General features: G+C 46.2%; 1 protein-coding gene across 1 annotated transcript in view; it reads right to left on the bottom strand.

Moving 5' to 3' along the window:
- The window catches only part of KIAA2012 (KIAA2012 ortholog), a 518,638-nt gene that overhangs the window by 421,424 nt on the left and 73,943 nt on the right, over positions 1–23,271 (bottom strand). Inside the window, exon 3 of the mRNA XM_075318976.1 lies at positions 8,298–8,457. Within this exon, the coding sequence (XP_075175091.1) occupies positions 8,298–8,457 (160 nt within the window). The remainder of the gene's footprint in view (positions 1–8,297; positions 8,458–23,271) is intronic.

Genomic DNA, 23,271 nt, shown 5'->3' with positions numbered 1-23,271 from the left:
GTATAGGATGCCACTAGGTACACTGAGTGTTTGCTAGTATAATGGCTTGGTTTTAATGAGTTGGAGTGTGCAATGCAGGCAGACGCGCTCTGCAAATGTCTTTGCACTAGTGGGACTATAGCAAAGTCCAATAGCCACGTATAGGATGCCACTAGGTACACTGAGTGTTTGCTAGTATAATGGCTTGGTTAGAATGAGTTGTAGTGTGCAATGCAGGCAGATGTGCTCTGCTAATGTCTTTGCACTAGTGGGACTATAGCAAAGTCCAATAGCCACGTATAGGATGCCACTAGGTACACTGAGTGTTTGCTAGTATAATGGCTTAGTTAAAATGAGTTTGAGTGTGCAATGCAGGCAGACGCGCTATGCAAATGTCTTTGCACTAGTGGGACTATAGCAAAGTCCAATAGCCACGTATAGGATGCCACTAGGTACACTGAGTGTTTGCTAGTATAATGGCTTGGTTAGAATGAGTTGTAGTGTGCAATGCAGGCAGATGTGCTCTGCTAATGTCTTTGCACTAGTGGGACTATAGCAAAGTCCAATAGCCACGTATAGGATGCCACTAGGTACACTGAGTGTTTGCTAGTATAATGGCTTAGTTAAAATGAGTTTGAGTGTGCAATGCCGGCAGACGCGCTATGCAAATGTCTTTGCACTAGTGGGACTATAGCAAAGTCCAATAGCCACGTATAGGATGCCACTAGGTACACTGAGTGTTTGCTAGTATAATGGCTTGGTTTTAATGAGTTGGAGTGTGCAATGCAGGCAGACGCGCTCTGCAAATGTCTTTGCACTAGTGGGACTATAGCAAAGTCCAATAGCCACGTATAGGATGCCACTAGGTACACTGAGTGTTTGCTAGTATAATGGCTTGGTTAGAATGAGTTGTAGTGTGCAATGCAGGCAGACGCGCTCTGCAAATGTCTTTGCACTAGTGGGACTATAGCAAAGTCCAATAGCCACGTATAGGATGCCACTAGGTACACTGAGTGTTTGCTAGTATAATGGCTTGGTTAGAATGAGTTGTAGTGTGCAATGCAGGCAGACGCGCTCTGCAAATGTCTTTGCACTAGTGGGACTATAGCAAAGTCCAATAGCCACGTATAGGATGCCACTAGGTACACTGAGTGTTTGCTAGTATAATGGCTTAGTTATCAGTTGGAGTGTGCAGAGGACAAGAGGGTACAGTGGCAGGATTGTGGTGCTCTGGGTAGAGGAATGGAAGCCTGCCTTTCTATTCCCTCCTAATGGTGAAATGCAGGTAGGAAATCCCTGACCTGGGCTACACAGACGCTGTTGCTGTTTGCAGGACCTGTCACCTATGGCTCTCTGACCCTGCCGGTTGGAGCCCTTAAAAGGACTGCTATAAAGTGCTCTCCCTAAGCTGTCTAACGCTGTGTATGCAGCGCATACAGCTGTATCGGCTATAGGACTCAGGAAGACGGAGCTGCGACAGTGATGTCTGACACCAAAGACGCAGAAGGCAGATAATGGCGTCCGTGAAGAAAATGTCCGGTTTTATAATGCAGGGACATGTGACATGCAGATCCTATCACACATGCCGTTGCTTCTCTGGCTCAAAGTCCACTTAGCTGTGTGTGTGTCTGGGATTGGCTGACATGCTGGCCCACCCCACAAGACGCGCGCGCTTAGGGAAGGAAGACAAGAAAAAAAAAAAAAAAAAATGGCGATCGCCATTATAGAAACAGCAGTGATCTGAAGGCGCTGTTCACGCACACTATACACTGAAATGTGATAATAGTTTGATTCACAGAGTGACTTACACTATTACAGCAGAAACCAAGCTATGATTTAGCTGTTTTTTGGCTGCTAGAACCGTTCTCGAACGTTTCTAGAACTACCGAGCTTTTGCAAAAAGCTCGAGTTCTAGTTCGATCTAGAACATGCCCCAAAATCACTCGAGCCGCGAACTGGAGAACCACGAACCACGAACCGCGCTCAACTCTACTTCCGACCCTGGCTTCCAGTTGGTCGCAGAACTCAGCAAGCTCCCGACACCACCAGGCAGCGGAGCCTGGCTCTGGGTCTCTGCACTCAGACGCCATTTTCTCTAGCCACAAGCTGCTGGCTTCTTTTCCGTTCCGCCGTCTCTGGACGCTTCCGCTCTCTTCACAAGCGAGGTCAGAACTCTGCAGGGGATCTCTGGGTAGCCACACCTCTTCGTGGGCGGTAACTTCTCCCAGCGCGGGCTGCTGTTGTTTTTCGGCGCGCTTTTCATGGTGGCAATATGGCGGCGCTTCCAATTTTTCAAGCGGACCGCCCAGGCACATGGTCACCTGTCTGAACAGGTCTAGTCCTTATCCTGTTCGTGACGCCAGATGTGAAGCCCCACAGGTGTTGTGTCGGTGCATTACCTTCAGGGACTCCACTCGGCTGGATCCGGTCACAGGTAGGGAATCTTCTTCTTGTCGTGACGCCACTCTCAGTATTGCGGCCAGTAGGGACCGCCACTGCAGGTTGAGGGACGCCTGGGGCTGATGGTGAGTGCAGTTAGTTGGAATAGCCTCCTGAGAGTGAGGCAAGCCCCAGGGCCCTGTGTAGGTGCGTAGTACCACAAGGCGCAGAATAACTCCACACACGCAGGATGTCTTTCAGGGGTTTTACTCACTTCAGGTGGCAGGGTGAGTAACCCGGGCGTAGCTGGGATGAACCAGGCGGGAACCAGGTATCCTTCAGGCTGACTGATGATGGTGACTACCGACTCGCCTTCCTTAGCCCTTGGTGGTTTGGGGTAACCCCGACTTTTAGTCCCTATGGGGGTCACCCAGGGAAGTTGCTGAAGCCTCTCTCCCCTTCGTTTGCCGTTTGCTTGTTGCCTGGGCCAGATCACTCCAGCTGCTTGCCTCCTGTGAACTGTGGGCCCTAACTGTGGCTACGTGGCTGCGGCTTTTGTGGTGTTGTGGTGTGGGCTTTGAGGGCCCCACACCGGCAGGTTTAGCAAGGAAAGATGGATCTATCCCCGCTCCGGGATCTGCCGCCCGTTTGGGCCTGGTACTCCCTAGCAGTCTCCTTACTTCCCACTCCGTGCTCTCTCTCTAGCTGAAGATGGATTTCGGGTAGCACTCCTAGGTGACCGTTCTCCCCCGTCGGTAGGCACTGCGCGGACGCTGTCAGACTACAGCAGCCCAGGGGAAGGGGTCAGCTCTCCTCGGAGCTCCCTGGACTCTGCTCTGAACCGGCTCACATCTGGGACCTTCACTGCTGCTCCTGTCAGAGCTTCACTTTCCTGCTCCTCACTCCTCCACACTCTGCTGCAGACTGTTTACTCCTCCTTCTCTTTTCCCTTTTGTGCCTGCCTACGCCACCTAGCAACCAGATTCTCTTACCACACCCCTTGAGAGGAGATGGAGGCTTTTGGCCCCCTCCACTATTCCAGTGGAGGTGAAGGCTTTTCCCCCTCCTGGGATCCCCAGGGGTCCTCTCAAAGGTACATGTGTGAGACCTGATCACTATGCGCCTGTGTAGTCACACCTCGGTCAGCCTTCTGGATTACCTGTATTGTACTGTCCCCAGCATGGGTGCAGTACTCAGTGGTGCCTGACCAGGTCAGGGGCGCCACAGCGCAATCAGAGCAGAACTTGTCAGCACTTTTTATATCAAGGCATTTTCCCAAATGGGACATCTGGTCATTAATAGGTACACCCTGTGAAATGAGTTAGCTTCCCCCCATCTTCCTTATATTAGGGGACTATGAAATAGAAGATGCTAAAATTTTGTTGTCACACAAAATATATACAGTATGTCAAATATATATTTGTGTAGAAAAATGTACAAGTTCATGGTTGTATCATTCACATGTGATTGCTGTCTCAGCTTTTGTTACAATTTTTACAATATTGTTTTTGCAAAAGTGTGACTTTTTACAGTAAAAACAAACCAACAATAAAAACCTAAAAAGTCAGCACATGTGAATGAGGTTCAGTCCCAACATGTACATCTACATGTTCATAGACTTTAATTGCCTTACATATGCCAAATACTTTTTTAAACTGTAAACTGTAGCAAAATATATGTGTGGACTACGATTTTCACAATACAGGGGAATGCTGCTACAAGTATAGAACACAGTATATATTTTCTTACAATGGGAGCTGGTAACAGGTCCACATAAAGAAGCTGTCAGTCAGTGGCAGGGCATGCTTATAGCCGCCATTCATAACGCACAGAGTGATGACTGACAGCCCACCCCTATGACTATAAGCCCGAGGCTGCCGGGTGGAATACATTTTATTCCTTCCCAGCAGCGGGGCTCTCAGTGCGAAGGCCACATGGCTTCAGAACGTTATTAACCTGCATATTAACTTTATATCTGCAGGTTTATAGCTTTTTTTACATGAACGTGCCCATTAAGTTCTGTGCACACCAATGCATGAACTTTTGAACCAATGATGGCACATTTTGATAACTGAGTCATCATTCCTGTCCTTTGGTACCAATCAGCAGAAAAGTCATGGCTGCTTCTGTTACCGCAGCTAATCCCGGTTCACTAAAGGCTGCTTTACACGAGTCGATCTATTGTGCGATGCATCGTTGGGGTCACGGATTTTGTGACGCACTTCCGTCATTCGTAACGACATCTCCTCATGTGACAGCTCCTTGCGAGTCCAACCGATGCCTAATCGTTTGAAATTCGGCCATCGTGTACTCATCGTTTAATTCCATAAAATCGGTCAGTTTAGTCTTAATGAACGACACATTGCAAAGTGTGACACCGTGTAATCGGCCATCCTCGTAGTTGTTTGTGACGTCAGTAAACGTTCAGGGCGTATTTGTGGTTTTAAATAATCACGCCTAATCTAATCGGATTGGTTGTAGCAGATGCGTTTTGATTGGTTATTACTGTTATAAAATACGGAGCTGTAGTCATGATGTGTCAACATTCAGCCTTGGCGTCATGCACTGTGTTTTTTAGTGCATTAGTCCTAATTTTTCTTACGTTTGTTTGTTCGCTGCCAATCGCCCCATTTTGTGACTCCTGAATGGAAAGCATACTTGTTGATGACCTTGGAATCTCTTGATCTCTTGTGAAGTCAAGTAGATCAAAATACCACAGCCGTGGGACATAAAGATCGGCAGTCGCAGCCCCTGAACGTCGTGACTCCTCGACTTTATTGAGTTCCTTTTTATATACAGTGCGTATTCCTTGTATTTTTTTCTTGATAAGATTTACATCCACAGGCTCATTAGGAAAATGGTTTTTATAGATAGTAATCAGATCCGCATAAGTTGCTTGTTTGATGCGTTTGTTACTATATTCAGGCGATTTAATTTTCCAAAGACAGGTTAATGTGCGATATTTTTCAATGAAATCACGGAAAAATAATTCGTTTTGATGAGCCGTCATCTGTGCAGGAATATATGAGAACATTTTATTTGACACTGTTATAATAAACATGTAATCTATTTTCTTTTTAAAAGAACAAAAAATAAAAAAAAAAAACCAAAAACATTGTGAACGGCTAAATGACACAATAAATAAACCATACAAAACCAAATTTAACCCACCTTTGGAAGATAGATACTCTGAATTCGTCATAAACCAGACCACAAACAACAAACAAGATTGATGCTAAGGACACACGAGGCAACAAAGACAGACGCAGAAGAGAAACTATATATATGGGATGTAACCAATCAACCACATTAGCAGAACTGGATTGAGCAGGTCAGAAGAATTCAGGGCGTGCAACAATCCAGACAACGTCACGGAGGGGTGTATAGTTTGCCTAATTACGCCCATACAAAAGACAGATTGACCAAAGGAAAACATGTGTGAAGCCTTTTGGACGTCCGCCATGGCCAATCAATATATCGATGAGCGCTTTGTGGTCGTTTGACAACACTCAACGTGTGACAACTACCTATCAGCGATACAAGCAAAAAAAAAAAAAAAAAAAAGACTTTGCCAAATAAATCGCACGATGGATTGACTCGTGTAAAGCAGCCTTAAGGGGTGCTTCACACACAGCGAGATCGCTACTGAGATTGCTGCTGAGTCAGGGTTTTTGTGACGCAGCAGTGACCTCATTAGCGATCTCACTGTGTGTGACACTGAGCAGCGATCTGGCCCCTGCTGTGAGATCGCTGCTCGTTACACACAGCCCTGGTTCATTTTTTTATTGTTGCTCTCCCGCTGTGACGCACAGATCGCTGTCTGTGACAGCGAGAGAGCGACGAAATGAAGCGAGCAGAGAGCAGGAGCCGGCATCTGGCAGCTGCGGTAAGCTGTAACCAGGGTAAACATCGGGTAACCAAGGTGGTTACCCGATATTTACCTTCGTTACCAGCCTCCGCCGCTCTCACGCTGCCAGTGCTGCTGGCTCCTGCTCTCTGCACATGTAGCTGCAGTACACATCGGGTTAATTAACCCGATGTGTACTGTAGCTAGGAGAGCAGGGAGCCAGCGCTAAGCAGTGTGCGCGGCTCCCTGCTCTCTGCACATGTAGCGACGTTATGATCGCTGCTGCGTCGCTGTGTTTGACAGCTAAGCAGCGATCATAACAGCGATATACAAGGTCGCTGTTGCGTCACAGAAAATGGTGACATAACAGCGACGTCATTGTCGCTGTCGCTATGTGTGAACCCAGCTTTAGGATGGATTATCAAAGTACAGGTACATCTCAATAAATTAGATTATCATCAAAAAGTTAATTTATTTCAGTAATTTAATACAAAAAGGGAAACACATATATTATATAGAGTCATTACACAAAGAGGGATCTATTTGAAGTGTTTATTTCTGTTAATGTTGATGATTATGGCTTACAGCCAATGAAAACCCAAAGCCATTATCTCAGAGAATTAGAATATTATATAAGACGAACTGAAAAAATGATTTTAATCTCAGAAATGTTGGCACCTACGATAAAGTCTGTACAGTAAATCCCTCAATACGTGTCCGGGCTCCTTTTGCATGAATTACTGCATCAATACGGCGTGGCATGGAGGCGATCAGCCTGTGGCACTGCTGAGGTGTTATGGAAGCCCAGGTTGCTTTTACAGCAGCCTTCAGTTTGTCTGCAATGTTGTGTCTGGTGTCTCTCATCTTCCTCTTGACAATACCTTATAGATTCTCTATGGGGTTTAGGTCAGGCCAGTTTGCTGGCTAATCAAGCACAGTGATACTGTGGTTATTAAACCAGGAATTAGTACTTTTGGCAGTGTGGACAGGTGCCAAGTCCTGCTGGAAAATGAAATTTCCATCTCCAAAAAGCTTGTCGGCAGAGGGAAGTATGAAGTGCTCTAAAATGTCCTGGAAGACGGCTGCGCTGACTTTGGTCTTGATAAAACACAGTGGACCTACACCAGCAGATGACATGGCTCCCCAAACCATCACAGATTATGGACACTTCACACTAGACCTCAAGCAGCTTGGATTGTGGCCTCTCCACTCTTCCTCCAGACTCTGGGACCAAATGAAATGCAAAATTTACTTTAATCTGAAAACAACACCTTGGACCACTGACCAACAGTCCAGCTCTTTTTCTCCTTGACCCAGGTAAGACACTTCTGGCGTTGTCTATTGGTCATGAGTGGCTTGACACAAGGAATGTGACAGCTGTAGCCCATGTCCTGGATACGTCTGTGTGTGGTGGCTCTTGAAGCACTGACTCCAGCAGCAGTCCACTCCTTGTGAATCTCCCCTAAATTTTTGAATGGCCTTTTCTTAACAATCCTATCAAGGCTGCGGTTATCCCAGTTGTTTGTGCACCTTTTTCTACCACACTTTCTCCTTCCACTCAAGTCTTTCCATTAATATGCTTGGATACAGCACTCTGTGAACAGCTAGCTTCTTTAGCAATGACCTTTTGAGGCTTACCCTCCTTGTGGAGTGTGTCAATGACTGCCTTCTAGACATCTGTCAAATCAGCAGTCTTCCCCATGATTGTGTAGACTACTGAACCAGACTAAGGGACCATTTTGAGCGCTTAGGAAGTCTTTGTAGGTGTTTTGTGGTAATTATTCTAATTTTCCAAAATAATTACTTTTGGGTTTTCATTGGCTGTAAGCCATAATCATCAACATTAACATAAATAAACACTTGAAATAGATCATTCTGTGTGTAATGACTCTATGTAATATATGTGTTTCCCTTTTTTATATTGAATTACTGAAAAAAAATATCTTTTTGATGATATGCTAATTTATTCAGATGCACTTGTAAACCTCTAACAAAAAGAACCAACACCTTCTGTATAAATAAGCTCCACAGAATGTGGCATCACTAAAATGGGACTGATTTTAAGACATAACAGTGATAATTTCTTACTGACCTGATTGTTGAAGCTTGTAAATAGTGTTTGGATCCCATGTTCGGAAGAGCCGGGTAAGATATCTCTTTGGTGAATATCCAGGTCGGATCTGTCTTGCCCGCTGAACATCGTCTTCATTCAGAATATGCAGGTACGGCTGCCAAAGACGCTCAGTATGATCCTTAGAGAGAAACACAACACCACGCTAGTCAGGAAGCCTCAGTAATCGCTGATCACAGGCATGGCCCAGATATGTTCCCAGCTATGTGTCAGTCTAATACATCTATAAATAATACAGGACAATCAAACAACTAGTAATCAGAATACACAGCATGAATTTAGTTTTATCTTTCTCTGGGTCAAATATATGTCATCCAACGTGACGGTCACTAAATTGAATTCTGTGCTTTATATTTTTGCGATTTTAAATGTGGACCAAATAAGGACCCAAATTTTGTTGGAATGTTGGAGATTCTTTTTGTTTTATGGCAAACCTTATAGCGGCCTATAGTGGAAGTTGTACTACCATCGTGGTTGTTAGGGCGGCATGGTGGCTCAGTGGTTAGCACTGCAGTCTTGCAGCGCTGGGGTCCTGGATTCAAATCCCACCAAGGACAACATCTGCAAGGAGTTTGTATGTTCTCCCTGTGTTTGTGTGGGTTTCCTCCAGGTTCTCCTTTTTCCTCCCACACTCCAAAGACATACTGATAGGGACTTTAGATTGTGAGCCCCGATGGGGACAGTGTTCCTGATGAATGTAAAGCGCTGCGGAATATGTTAGCGCTATATAAAAAAAATAAATAAATAAAGATTACCCAGCTTTCCCAATCTCCTGTGTAATAATAATAATAATACGACTAAGGCTATGTGCGCACACTGCGTTTTTTTGACGCTGCGTTTTTGTGCGTTTTTGGCCGCTAAAAACGCACAAAAACGCACCTGCGTCGAAAAAACGCGGCAAAAAACGCACGCGTTTTGCCACGATTTGGTGCGTTTTTTTGCTGCGTTTTGCTGCGTTTTTGCTCACTGCGTCCTTATGCGTTTTTTATCAGTGAACAAAAAAAAAAAAGGTCTGATGTAATTTCCTTCTTCAATGTGTTCTTCATTCTCCACTAGTGTATGCAGAAGAGCAGACAGCTGCAGAACTACAAGGCTCAGCATACTCCATCCAATAGTGTATGCAGGAGAGCAGACAGCAGCTGCAGAACTACAAGGCTCAGCATCCTCCATCCAATAGTGTATGCAGGAGAGCAGACAGCAGCTGCAGAACTACAAGGCTCAGCATGCTCCATCCAGGACTGTATGCTTGAGGGAGAGTCAGGGGGAGCAGACCTACAAGGCTCAGCATCCTCCATCCAATAGTGTATGCAGGAGAGCAGACAGCAGCTGTCGAACTACAAGGCTCAGCATCCTCCTTCCTGGACTGTATGCAGGATTTCTTTGCCCCCCCAAACAAAAAAAATGCCGTGGGCTTCGCCATATTTTTGTATGCTAGCCGGGTACAGCAGGCAGGTACGGGCTGCCCCCAACCCCCAGCTGCCTATTTGTACCCGGCTGGGAACCAAAAATATAGGGAAGCCCTTTTTTTTTAAATTATTTCATGAATTTCATGAAATAAATTTTAAAAAAAAATGACGTGAGCTTCGCCCAATTTTTGAGTCCAGCCGGGTACAACTAGGCAGCTGGGGATTGGAATCCACAGTGCAGGGTGCCCATGCTTTCTGGGCACCCCCGCTGTGAATTGCAGTCCCGCAGCCACCCCAGAAAATGGCGCCTTCATAGAAGCGCCATCTTCTGGCGCTGTATCCAACTCTGCCAGCTGCCCTGATGCCGGGTGGCTCGCCGAGTAATAATGGGGTTAGGGCTAGCTGTATATTATCAGCTGGCCCTAAGCCCGAAATTCATGGTGTCACGCCAATATTAGAAATGGCCACCATGAATTTCTAGTAAAGATAAAAAAAAAACACAACACACAGAAAAATATTTTTATTACAAATAAAACGCAACACAATTAGTGACTCCATCTTTATTGAAATAAAGAACCCCCCCCTCCGCAGTAATCCTGTGTCAAGGGTCCCGCGCCGTCCAATCCGGATCCAATATCATCTGATCGGTTTGCTGGAAGGCAAAGCGATCAGATGATGTGTCAGGATCAAGTGCCTGAATCCCATCACACAGCAGCTGATTGTATAAAAGCCGTTTATACAATCAGCAGATGCATCGGTGCAAAAAAAAAAAAAATAATACTCACTTATGTGCTGATTACCGGCAGCTCCTGCAGCGATGGGGCGGGAGTCTGATCCCGTCCGATCGCTGCAGCAGCTGCCGGTAATCAGGGATGAAGTCTCCTGGCGCATCCGCTGATACCGGCCGGGCGCCCGCGTCACCGCGATACTTACGATCACCTGATGCGTCAGGTGACTGCATCAGGTGATCCATCGCCAGGTCCTGCATCCATCGGAGGTTTCCCGGCCGTCTGCACACAGCCGGAGCGGGGGGTGGCGATACCGTGAGAGGAGATGGGAGCGGGCATGGCACCGGGACCCTGCAGACAGGTGAGTATAACTTTTTTTTTTTTTTCTACTGTTAACTTTTGTTTTCGCAGCCGCTTCCACCTCCCGCCCAGACATGGCGCCGCACAGCAGCTGACATGCACAGGACGGGAGGTGGAAGCGACGGTGACGGTACCGGGAGGATTCACGCTTCTGTATATACTGACAGAAGGAATCCTCTTCCTGTACACGTCACTTTACTACCCACCTCCTGCGTTTATAGCTGCGTTTTTGGTCTTAGAAACGCACCAAAACGCAGCTATTTGCGTTTCTCATTGCGTCTTTCAACATCCCATTGAACTCAATGGATGAAAAGCGCAGTGAAAAACGCGGGAATAATTGACATGCTGCGTTTTTGTGGCACCACAAAAACGCAGCTGAAAAAAAACAGATGTGTGCGGACAGCAAAAATGAAAACTCATAGACTTTGCTGGGGAAGCAAAGTCCTGCAGTTTTGAGGCCAAAAACGCACCCGAAAAACGTGCAAAAACGCCGCGAAAAACGCACTGTGCGCACATAGCCTAACAGTAATTGGCAGGTTTGTCCGACATTTACCTAACATATACAGGGACCTCTGATTTAGGATGAGGCCACACGGGGATTAGTGCGAGTCCTCGCATGGCACTCGGCTCATGCTCGCAGCACAGCGGGAGACTAGTGTCATGCGACTGTTGTCCGATCCTGCGATCAGACCACAGCTGCGGAGAAGAGGGCGGGCGCTGCGGAGGAGAGGGAGGGGTTTATCTCCCTATCTCCCTACATCCTCCATTGTCAGCTAATGCGAGAATCGCACTGCACTTGCATTACACTGGTGTAACGCGAGAGCAATGTGATATTTCTCTCACTCCCATAGACTTAAATGGGTGCGATTGAAACAAGATTGCATTCCAATCGCTGCATGCTGCGATTGTTTTCTCAGTCCGATTAAGGCTGAGAAAAAAATTGCTAATGGGAGCGGGCACATACAGAAATATTGGTCAGAGTGGAATGCAATTTTCTTATCGCATTACACTCGCTCCGTATAACTCGCCATGTGTGCTGACCCTTAGCCTTTCACTATACACTGGACAGTACCAGTATTTTTTTTTTACAAACAGATGTACCTCTTATTTGTCTATTTTATAAATGGATCTCTAACCAGATTTCACTCACAATATATTCTGTATATATCATTAATCAGATCGAATGAGGCTGGTGTACTTATTGTGAAAATCCATGCAACAATCCATATCAGTTCTACACTAATTAATAATGTATGCACTTACACTAAAATCTGGTAATCCCCTTCAAATTCTTTAATGAAAGACAGGTATCGAGTTCAGAGCAAAGGTGATCCAGTTACTTCATGAAGAATTCAAGAATTTATTAACAGACATATGAATAGAGCTGGTGAGACTGGAGTTAAAAAGCCACACGTCTCTACAATGTGTAATGACCGGTTTCGTTTACTGACGCTCAGCTATCATTTACTTTAATGAGATCTGGGCTGCAGTAACTGAGTATGGCCACTATGCAGAATATAGAGCTGTGGTGTTAGCGCGCCTCAAAGTGTGGACAGCCCCTTTTTGCTTTGCGTTAATAAATGTTAATCATTATCTGTGTATAGTCTGTTATTTTTCCGTTTTGGCAATATTCTAGGAAGTCTTGTAAGGTGATGAATGTAGGACACTAAATTGTCTGTAAGTTATGTTACTTTACTCCTCAGTTCTAGCAGTGTTTGTATTTCTTGGTTGCTAAGCTGTTGCAATTACTATTGTTAAGTAAAGTGTGTTGAGGTGTGTATGACCGCAGATCATGCTGTAAGCCCTCCACAATACCTAACAGCAATACAACAATACTTTAATCCTGAAATTACTCATGCAATTTTTGTGATAGTTTCTGATTCAATTATTTCCCTTTTTTTGCCAAACACAGTATTGGATATATTAGATTTTCCTTTAGGTTTTCCCGTCCCTTTGGAACGACTCAAATACTGCATTAAAGATTGCTATAAAAATGGCATGTGTGGCTCCAGCCTAAGAAGTTATATGTAGACTTCACAGCTAAATTAAACAATAGTGATGAGCGAGTACTAAAAAGCTCGGGTGCTCGAAGCTCGGGCCGAGCCTCCCAAGATACTCGTGTACTCGGCCCGAGCAACGAGCCCAATGTTATCCTATGGGAGACCCGAGTATTTTTGTGAAATGACCACCGGCAGCATGTAGAAACCCTAAAAATGGCACAAAAGTCTCAGAAGAGTGCTCAAATGACATGGCAACAGCATGGGGAAGACCCCTTGAAGCATTTATCACTCAAAAGTCACAGCTGTGAACAATTTTGTCCGCGTTTTACGCCATTTTTACGGACTCACCAGAAAACCTTCCAAAATGACACCAAAATGATTTTTCATGGCGGAAATGTTAAGGGCACATACCCAATAGTGAGATAGAGCTAATGTATGTTACTTTTTGAGATCAATACATGAAAGATTTTACGTAAAACATTGTGTGGCACTCCGATGTCCCTGAGAAGAGACGTACATAAAGGCCTCTGAGTCTAATGTGCCCATTTTGAGGAAGTGAGTCTTTGTAGTATTTTCCTTTGCCAGGGCAGTCCAAAATTGTGAGGTTCACCAATGCCCCTGCATACAGACGTGCATGATGGCCTGTAAACCTGAAGTGCCCATTGTAAGGAAGTGGGTCTATTGTAGTATAGCCCTTAGGCAGGGTAGCCAAAAATTGGGAGGCTCCACGTTGTCCCTGGATAGAGACGTGCATGAGGGCCTCAAAACATTAAGTGTCCATTGTCAGGAAGTGGGTGTATTATAGTATAGCCCTTTGGCAGGGCAGCCAAAAATTGGGAGGCTCCACGTTGTCCCTGGATAGAGACGTGCATGAGGGCCTCAAAACATTAAGTGTCCATTGTCAGGAAGTGGGTGTATTATAGTATAGCCCTTAGGCAGGGCAGCCAAAAATTGGGAGGCTCCACGTTGTCCCTGGATAGAGACGTGCATGAGGGCCTCAAAACATTAAGTGTCCATTGTCAGGAAGTGGGTGTATTATAGTATAGCCCTTTGGCAGGGCAGCCAAAAATTGGGAGGCTCCACGTTGTCCCTGGATAGAGACGTGCATGAGGGCCTCAAAACATTAAGTGTCCATTGTCAGGAAGTGGGTGTATTATAGTATAGCCCTTAGGCAGGGCAGCCAAAAATTGGGAGGCTCCACGTTGTCCCTGGATAGAGACGTGCATGAGGGCCTCAAAACATTAAGTGTCCATTGTCAGGAAGTGGGTGTATTATAGTATAGCCCTTTGGCAGGGCAGCCAAAAATTGGGAGGCTCCACGTTGTCCCTGCATAGAGACGTGCATGAGGGCCTCAAAACATTGTTCCCATTGCAAAGGAGCGGGTCTCCTGTCGTTGTAATGTCCATTCTGCAAAGAATGGGCGAAAAAATTTACCACTGGGGGTATACCTGAAACAAAGGCCTAACTCTTGTAACGGTCATCATGGTGGCGCATGAGGAGAAGGAGGAGCAGTCCAGCGATTATCCAAAGTCCAGAAGTGTGTACCCATGGGTGACTGGAGGTACATGGCAAATTCCCGTTACAAACTTTAAATTCCGCTCTCATTTGCTGGTGGTGTGGTGAAGTCTGGCCCAATCCAACCCTTGTTCATCTTGATCAGAGTCAGCCTATCAGCATTTTCAGTTGACAGGCGGGTGCGTTTATCTGTAATGATTCCACCTGCGGCACTAAAAACACGCTCTGACAAAACGCTAGCGGCAGGGCAGGCCAGGACTTCCAAGGCGTAGAGAGCCAATTCATGCCACGTGTCCACCTTGGATACCCAATAATTGTAAGGCACAGAGGAATGTCGGAGTACAGTTGTTCGATCTGCAAGGTACTCCTTGAGCATCTGGGCAAACTTAGGATTTCTTGTGGCACTACCCCGCACCTCAGGGGCTGTGGTACGTGAGGGGCTGAGAAAACTGTCCCACATCTTAAAGACTGTTCCCCTACCTCTGGCGGATTGGACTTGTGCCTCTCTCGGCTGTACGCCTTGGTTGTCCACTGATTCCTGACCTATGCCGCTAGCGTTTTGTGAGGGGAATGCTTTGCCTACTTCCGTGACTATGGCCTTCCGGAACTGCTGCATTTTGGTTGACCTCTCCGCCTCGGGAATAAGAGACATAAAGTTCTCCTTGTAGCGTGGGTCTAACAGTGTTACCAACCAGTAATGATTGTCGGCCAAGATGTTCTTAACGCGAGGGTCACGAGACAGGCAGCTTACCATAAAGTCAGCCATGTGCGCCAGACTCTTAACAGCCAGGACTTCAGTAGCCTGACCAACACGTTGACTGAACATGCTGTCCTCCTCCTCCTCCTCCTCCTCCTCCTCATCTACCCTGTCCTCTGGCCAGCCACGCTGAACCGAGGATATGACTGGTGTGCATGTCATATCCTCAATTTGGCCGGAGATTTGCTCCATGTCTTCATCCTCCTCCTCGTCATAGTCCTCCACTGCACGTTGTGATGAGACGAGGCTGGGCTGTGTGTTATCACCCACACCCACTACTGTTTCTTGCTGCAACTCATCGTGCTCCGCCTGCAATGCATCATGTTTGGTTTTGAGCAGAGACCGTTTTAGAAGGCAGAGTAGCGGTATGGTGATGTTAATAATGGCGTCATCACCACTCAACATCTTGGTGGAGTCCTCAAAGTTTTGGAGGATGGTACATAGGTCGGACATCCATCTCCACTCCTCAGGTGTTATGTGTGGAGTTTGACCCATTTCCCGACGGCTTAGGTGATGCAGGTACTCAACAACTGCCCTCTTCTGCTCACATATCCTGACCAACATGTGCAGAGTTGAATTCCAACGCGTGGGGACATCACACACCAGTCTGTGAGCCGGAAGATGCAAACTGCGCTGAAAGCCGGCAAGGCCGGCTGAAGCAGTAGGTGACTTTCGAAAATGTGCAGACAGGCGGCGAACTTTTACCAGCAGATCAGACAGCTCTGGGTATGACTTTAGAAACCGCTGAACCATGAGGTTGAGCACATGGGCCACGCATGGAACATGTGTCAGCTGGCCTCGCCTCAAAGCCGCCACCAGGTTCCGGCCATTGTCACACACGACCTTTCCTGGCTTTAGGTTCAGAGGTGTGAGCCAGTGATCTGCCTGCTGTTTCAGAGCTGTCCACAGCTCTTCTGCATTGTGGGGTTTGTCACCTATGCAGATTAGCTTCAGCACAGCCTGTTGCCGCTTCGCCGAGGCAGTGCTGCAGTGCTTCCAGCTTGGGACTGGTGTGGAGGGTACAGTGGATGAGGATGCGCAGGAGGAGGAGGAGGCTGAAGAGCATGACATTCCGGAGCTGTAGAGTGTGGGTGAAACACTGACTGAGGTAGGGCCTGCAAACCTTGGTGTGGGAAGGACGTGTTCCGTCCCTCGCTCAGACTGGGTCCCAGCTTCCACAATATTAACCCAGTGTGCCGTCAACGAGATGTAGCGGCCTTGCCCACAAGCACTTGTCCACGTGTCTGTGGTTAGGTGGACTTTGGGTGAAACAGCGTTGTTCAGGGCACGTGTGATGTTTTGTGACACGTGGTTATGCAACGCGGGGACGGCACACCGGGAGAAATAGTGGCGGCTGGGGACCGAGTAACGTGGGACAGCTGCCGCCATCAGGTCGCGGAATGCTTCTGTCTCCACCAGCCTAAAAGGCAACATTTCCAGCGCAAGCAGTCGCGAAATGTTAGCATTTAGAACTGTGGCATGTGGGGTGTTGGCAGTGTATTTGCGCCTGCGTTCAAAGGTTTGCTGAATGGATAACTGAACGCTGCGCTGGGACAAGGACGTGCTTGATGATGGTGTTATTTCTGCGTAGGCAACTGCAGGTGCAGGACCGGAGGAGGCTTGTTCGCAGGCAGCATGGACAGGGGATTGGCTCGCATGCACAACCAGCGAAGACGTAGCAGTGACATTAGCAAGCACTGCTCCTCGACTCTGTTGTACTTCCCACAAAGTCGGGTGCTTGGCTGACATGTGCCTGATCATGCTGGTGGTGGTCAGGCTGCTAGTTTTGGTACCCCTGCTGATGCTGGCACGGCAGGTGTTGCAAATGGCCTTTTTAGAATCATCTGGAGCCAACTTAAAAAACTGCCAGACTCGGGAAGACCTAACATTTGTACAGGCACCTTGTGTCGTGTTGTTGTTCCGGGGAACGGTTGCCTGACTTCTGCCTGGAGCCACCACCCTGCTTCTTACTGCCTGTTGGGATGCTACGCCTCCCTCCCCCTGTGCACTGCTGTCCTCGCTCTGCATATCCTCCTGCCAGGTTGGGTCAGTTACTGGATCATCCACCACGTCGTCTTCCTCTTCCGCACCCTGCTCCTCCTCCTGACTTCCTGACAATTGTGTCTCATCATCGTCCACCCCTTGTTGAGACACGTTGCCAACTTCGTGAGAACGTGGCTGCTCAAATATTTGGCCATCTGTACATACGATCTCCTCATGACCCACTTCAACATGAGCTGGCGAGAGGCCAGAATGTGCGAATGGAAACGTGAACAGCTCTTCCGAGTGTCCAAGTGTGGGATCATTAATGTCCGAGGACGTGTACTCAGCCTTGTGGTAGGAAGGAGGATCAGGTTCTGAAATGTGCGGTGCAGTATCACGGCTACTGACACTTGACCGTGTGGAAGACAGAGTGTTTGTGGTGGTGCCAATCTGACTGGAAGCATTATCCGCTATCCAACTAACAACCTGTTGACACTGGTCTTGGTTCAAGAGCGGTGTACTGCTGCGGTCCCCAAGAATTTGGGACAGGACGTGCGAGCGACTAGATGTGGCCCTTTGTTGTGGCAAAATTAGAGCTTGCCCACGACCTCGGCCTCTGCCTGCACCACCATCACGTCCACTTCCTTGTTCCTTGCCAACGCCCTTGCGCATTTTGCAATGCTGTGCTGACGTGTATTCACTACACTTGTGCGTTATATAATAGTTTGTGAAAAACGCACACAAGTGCACCTGTATGCTGCCACCGACAGGCACACACGTGCGGTTTTTAAATGCAAGCACGGACGCACTAAGAACCTAACAGGTTTTAGGAGCAAAAATTAATGACGAGAACTCTGACACTATCAGCCACTGCTGACTGACGTGTATTATACACTACACTTGTGCGTTATATAATAGTTTGGTAAAAACGCACACAAGTGCACCTGTACGCTGCCACCGACAGGCACACACGTGCGGTTTTTAAATGCAAGCACGGACGCACTAAGAACCTAACAGGTTTTAGGAGCAAAAATTAATGACGATAACTCTGACACTATCAGCCACTGCTGACTGACGTGTATTATACACTACACTTGTGCGTTATATAATAGTTTGGTAAAAACGCACACAAGTGCACCTGTACGCTGCCACCGACAGGCACACACGTGCGGTTTTTAAATGCAAGCACGGACGCACTAAGAACCTAACAGGTTTTAGGAGCAAAAATTAATGACGAGAACTCTGACACTATCAGCCACTGCTGACTGACGTGTATTATACACTACACTTGTGCGTTATATAATAGTTTGGTAAAAACGCACACAAGTGCACCTGTACGCTGCCACCGACAGGCACACACGTGCGGTTTTTAAATGCAAGCACGGACGCACTAAGAACCTAACAGGTTTTAGGAGCAAAAATTAATGACGAGAACTCTGACACTATCAGCCACTGCTGACTGACGTGTATTATACACTACACTTGTGCGTTATATAATAGTTTGGTAAAAACGCAAACAAGTGCACCTGTACGCTGCCACCGACAGGCACACACGTGCGGTTTTTAAATGCAAGCACGGACGCACTAAGAACCTAACAGGTTTTAGGAGCAAAAATTAATGACGAGAACTCTGACACTATGTGGACTGTTTTAGACTGTGCACACCAGCCCCAGATATGATGAAGGCTGGTATACGGTCACCACTAGGAATGGCTATATACCCTGCCTGCCTGCCTGCCTGCCTGTATACTGCTACAATAGTCCTGACAAGGACTCTTTTGGTCACTAGCCTGTATTCCGACCTGGCTATACCCTGCCTGTATACAGCAACAATAGTCCTGAGAAGGACTCTGCTACTGTACTCCGACCTGGCTATACCCTGCCTGCCTGTATACAACTAGAATAGTCCTGAGAAGGACTTTTGGTCACACTGTTTGCAGCCCTGCTACGGAAATAGCTATAAAGGGCCGCAAACCTTTCCCTGAAGCAGCGACACTCTCCCTGCACTGACTGTCTGGATAGCTGTGAGCAGAGCACAGCGCGCCCGCCGGTATAAAGGCTCGGTCACGCTGTGCAGGCCGGCCAATCACTGCAATTCCACAACTAACAGGGCTGTGGCATTGCAGTGGTCTGCCAGCCAATCCCTGCATGAGGGCTGGCTCTCAAAAGAGCGCCAACATGCAGAAATGAAGACCACGAGTACAGCACGAGTATCGCGAGATTACTCGGTCCCCGCCGAGTAGACCGAGTACAGTGATACTCGTGCGAGTACCGAGTAGTAACAAGCATGCTCGCTCATCACTATTAAACAAGCTATCCTGGTGTAGAAAAGTGAAATTTTACATTAATGTTTACATAAAAATGAACAAAACTCCCATAATGTGTATTACATATACATAATTAGTCCCATAAAATGCCAATAGTTATGCTTTGTATTGTAATAATTCAATAGGGATTCCTTCATTCTTCTCCTTACTACTAGTGGGTGGGAAATAACTCCAGATCACCATGCTATTGCAAAAATCTAGGGCCTGATTCACCAAGGCTTTCATGCCAGAATTTTTAGGTCAAAAGTTGCAAAATTTTTTGAACAACATGAAGCTGTGCTAAATTTTTGTGATTTTTGGCAGTCTCAGGCCATTTTGTCTTTATTGGAGCTGGGAAAAGTTACAAAAAGTTACATGAGTGTGGTAAACCCCACTCGTCAAATTCATGATGAAAGGTAGCATTTCTTACCCCAAAAATCTTATTCCAGTCTCTGAGTGAAGTATGATTTGTAGCAAGGCGCACGCCCCTTTTCAGACACACTGGATTCATTAAAGGGAAGCTGTTAGCAGGTTTTTGCTATGTAAGCTAAAGCCAGCATGCTGCAGGGGTTAGAACAGAGAATTCAGGGATGCCTGTCTTGTCACAGTCCGATTTGTTGTTTATTTGCTATGATTGTTTGCGCACCAGAACCCTTATGATTGCTTGGACTACAAAGTCACACGCACTGACAGTCCGGCAGGCACCCTCCTATGATTGACACCTTCTATCATCAAAATAGGAATGATGCTTCTAGGTCCAGGCCATCATAGGAGGAGGTTACAAAAATAGCCGAGCAAAGCTCTATTACGTTATCTGCGCAAATTCCGTAGAAATTAATTTGAGTAGCAGAAACAGCAAAGAAATGTGAGATAGATTATTTGAGATGCGGAAGCAGCTCTCTGTGCTACACTGTTTCGAAAACTCCCATTAATTTCTATGGGATTTGCTCAAACTGTGTAGTACAGCTGCACTCAGATATTTCCATAACTCATGCTTGGTGACCAGGACCTAAAAGTAGTCATTCCCATCCTGGCCGTCCTAAAAAGCAGAGATGGGTGTAACCCTCTAACTATATAGATATTTTTTTTTTTATCCTTATAGATAGTGATTGGTGAACCCAAACTGTAAAGTTTGTGGTCCGTACCAGACAGCCAAGATGAAGTACATAACAGGGGGCTGCAGCCGCTAGCTGACTATGACTACTTCAGCTGCACTGGGTATCAATATATGGGGGACCCTGCGCCATACATTATTTTTACACTCCACTCCAGACAGCTACTGTGAGGGCAACCAATCAGAATCACCGACACGTCTGCAAATCTGACTGTAATCAATCCCAGACACTGTCACAGAGGGTGAGCAGGGAAAGCAGTGAATATGCATGAGAGTTAATTAGCGGACCCGGAAGCAGTGTGACAGCCGCGCCGAGACTTGGTAAGTATAATGTACTGCTTTAATTCGAATTTTGATTCCTTTTGCAGCCCCCCAGCCATTAATAACACCATTGTAAAGCACTCAAGTTCGGGTGCCCATAGACTTATATAGGGTTCGGTGTCTGGGGTCAATTTCAGGTTCAAGTCCCGCTGGACTCGCCGAACCTGAACATGTGTGGGTTCGCCCATGTCTACTTATAGATATTGAGGGAGAAAATAGTGCTTGTAAGGCACTCGGGTTTTCCGGGAGTTAAAAAAACAAAACAAAACAAAACACCTGCTTTAATTTATTGGAAGAGTTTATATAACTGCATTGTACATATATATTTATTTCAGATACCAGTAATTGGCTTTGGGTGCAGGAACTCACTCTTCATCATCAGTTCTAGCAAAATCACATCTCTAACATATTTGCTTGGAAAATTCTAAATATGTCCGTGCTACGCGGATGTTCACTTTCCATAGCTGGTAATACACAATGACAATATCTTTCACTACAGTCCTCTCCACAAGTCACAAAGCCGCCTTTGTGTTAATAGTGGAGCCAGTTATTGAAAACAGTTGCGGCGGCTGCCAGACTGGAGGCAAGTACCAACAGGTCACAGCTATCCGCGGCTTACTCCAGGACACTTCCTACAGGCCCTGATTGGCAGATTTCTTTCTCATTGAGCAATGCAGTGAGTGGAAAATGCAGAACCAGATCGATCTGCCACAAATCATCACTTATATTAAAGCTGCATCAGAAAGTACATAATAATATACTATAGTTATGGGATTTTATTATTTTTTTATACTATGTATTAATAAAAGCTGTTTTACCTCCTTACAATTTGTAATTTTCTTGTAAATTGTTATTTTAATGTGTTTTACATTTCACAAAATATTGTATCTGAAATCCTGGCTGACATATAATAAAAGTAGATGAATAATTTGGCTCCAGAAAATGGAGCACGAACGCTAGCTAAGAACTGAAATAGAATTTGCAGCATTATTTTAGTTTTTCTTTAAATTGGAGCTGCTACTACATAACGGAATATAAACATCATTAACGAGGTTTTTAGGCAAAGTTACTGGATTGTCTATCTACAGGATAGGTCATCAAAAGCAGAATGGTGGGGGTCCAACAGCCAGCACCCCAACTGAACAGCTTCTGTTCTTCTGCATAGAACAATAGAGAAGGGGTTTATGCCACGCTATTCATCAGGAAGGAGGACAAAGAGATGGTCAATGTTCCTTTATTGTAGCTTGTGTCTACGCGTTTCAGGAGCTCTGCTCCCTTCATCAGGACATACAGCACAAAAAAAACATAGATATGGGTTTTTTTTGTGCTGTATGGAGATATGTTTTTTTTGTGCTGTATGTCCTGATGAAGGGAGCAGAGCTCCTGAAACGCGTAGACACAAGCTACAATAAAGGAACATTGACCATCTCTTTGTCCACCTTCCTGATGAATAGCGCGGCATAAACCCCTTCTCTATTGTTCTCTGCTATCAACCACGGGGGCTGCAGCAGATTTCATCTCTACAACATAAGCTTTCATAGTAGTTGTGACTGTCACAACTACTTGAGGTGAGTACGTTCCCTTTATTTTTCCCCGGATATATACCGGGTAAGACCCTATTGCGCTTTTTCTCTCCACAGTTTACTTTGCTCTGTTCTTCTGCATGGAAGATGTACTACATTCATTGGCAACACCTGTCAGCGACCGATACACCTACAATGGACAGTTCAAAGTGTTTATTTCTAGTGGTAGCAGCAGCAAAAAACAGAATGATCAGTGGGGGCACCGGGTAACGGATCTCCACCGATCTTCTTTTGATGACCTATCCTATAGGTAATCAACCCTTTAGGTAGATCTCATATCCATGTTTTGCACAAGAGTACTGAGCTGAACATGTATCCAATATCATTCTCAATTTGCGGCTGAGACCGTGTTCATGTGAGTGTGGCCTTAGTAAGTAAGTGTAGCCTTACTAGGGTTCAGACTAAAAGTCTTTGTTTTGGGTAGAAAATACATTATTTTACTGCACTATGATGTATATATCCATTGTGGAATGGGTAACATTATGTGAAGGGGGATCTGGAGCTGAGCCAGACTATACACATCTGTGTCATACAGCTAGCACAATAGCATTTAAGAGGCACAATCCTACAGGGATGTCGGTTTGAGCACTTATTCTCTCTTCACACAATGCCAATGAATTGCCATGTCAATCAGTGGCCTGCTAAAGGCCCCCGTCAATGCCAGCTTGGTGCAGGCACAGTATGGGCATTTTAATATACTTTCTTACATAGCACCATCATATTCCTCAGCACTTTAGATATCATCAGTACGGTCCCCATTGAGGAGCAGAATCTAAATTTCTTATCAGTATGTCTTTGAAGGGTGGAAGCAGTGGCATACTGCCACTGGCAGCAGACCATGCCAGGGGACCTCAATGAACTC

The sequence above is a fragment of the Anomaloglossus baeobatrachus genome, chromosome 7 (assembly GCF_048569485.1).
Source record: "Anomaloglossus baeobatrachus isolate aAnoBae1 chromosome 7, aAnoBae1.hap1, whole genome shotgun sequence".
In the NCBI taxonomy this organism is placed as follows: domain Eukaryota; kingdom Metazoa; phylum Chordata; class Amphibia; order Anura; family Aromobatidae; genus Anomaloglossus; species Anomaloglossus baeobatrachus.
This window is presented reverse-complemented; position numbering and strand designations above follow the sequence as displayed.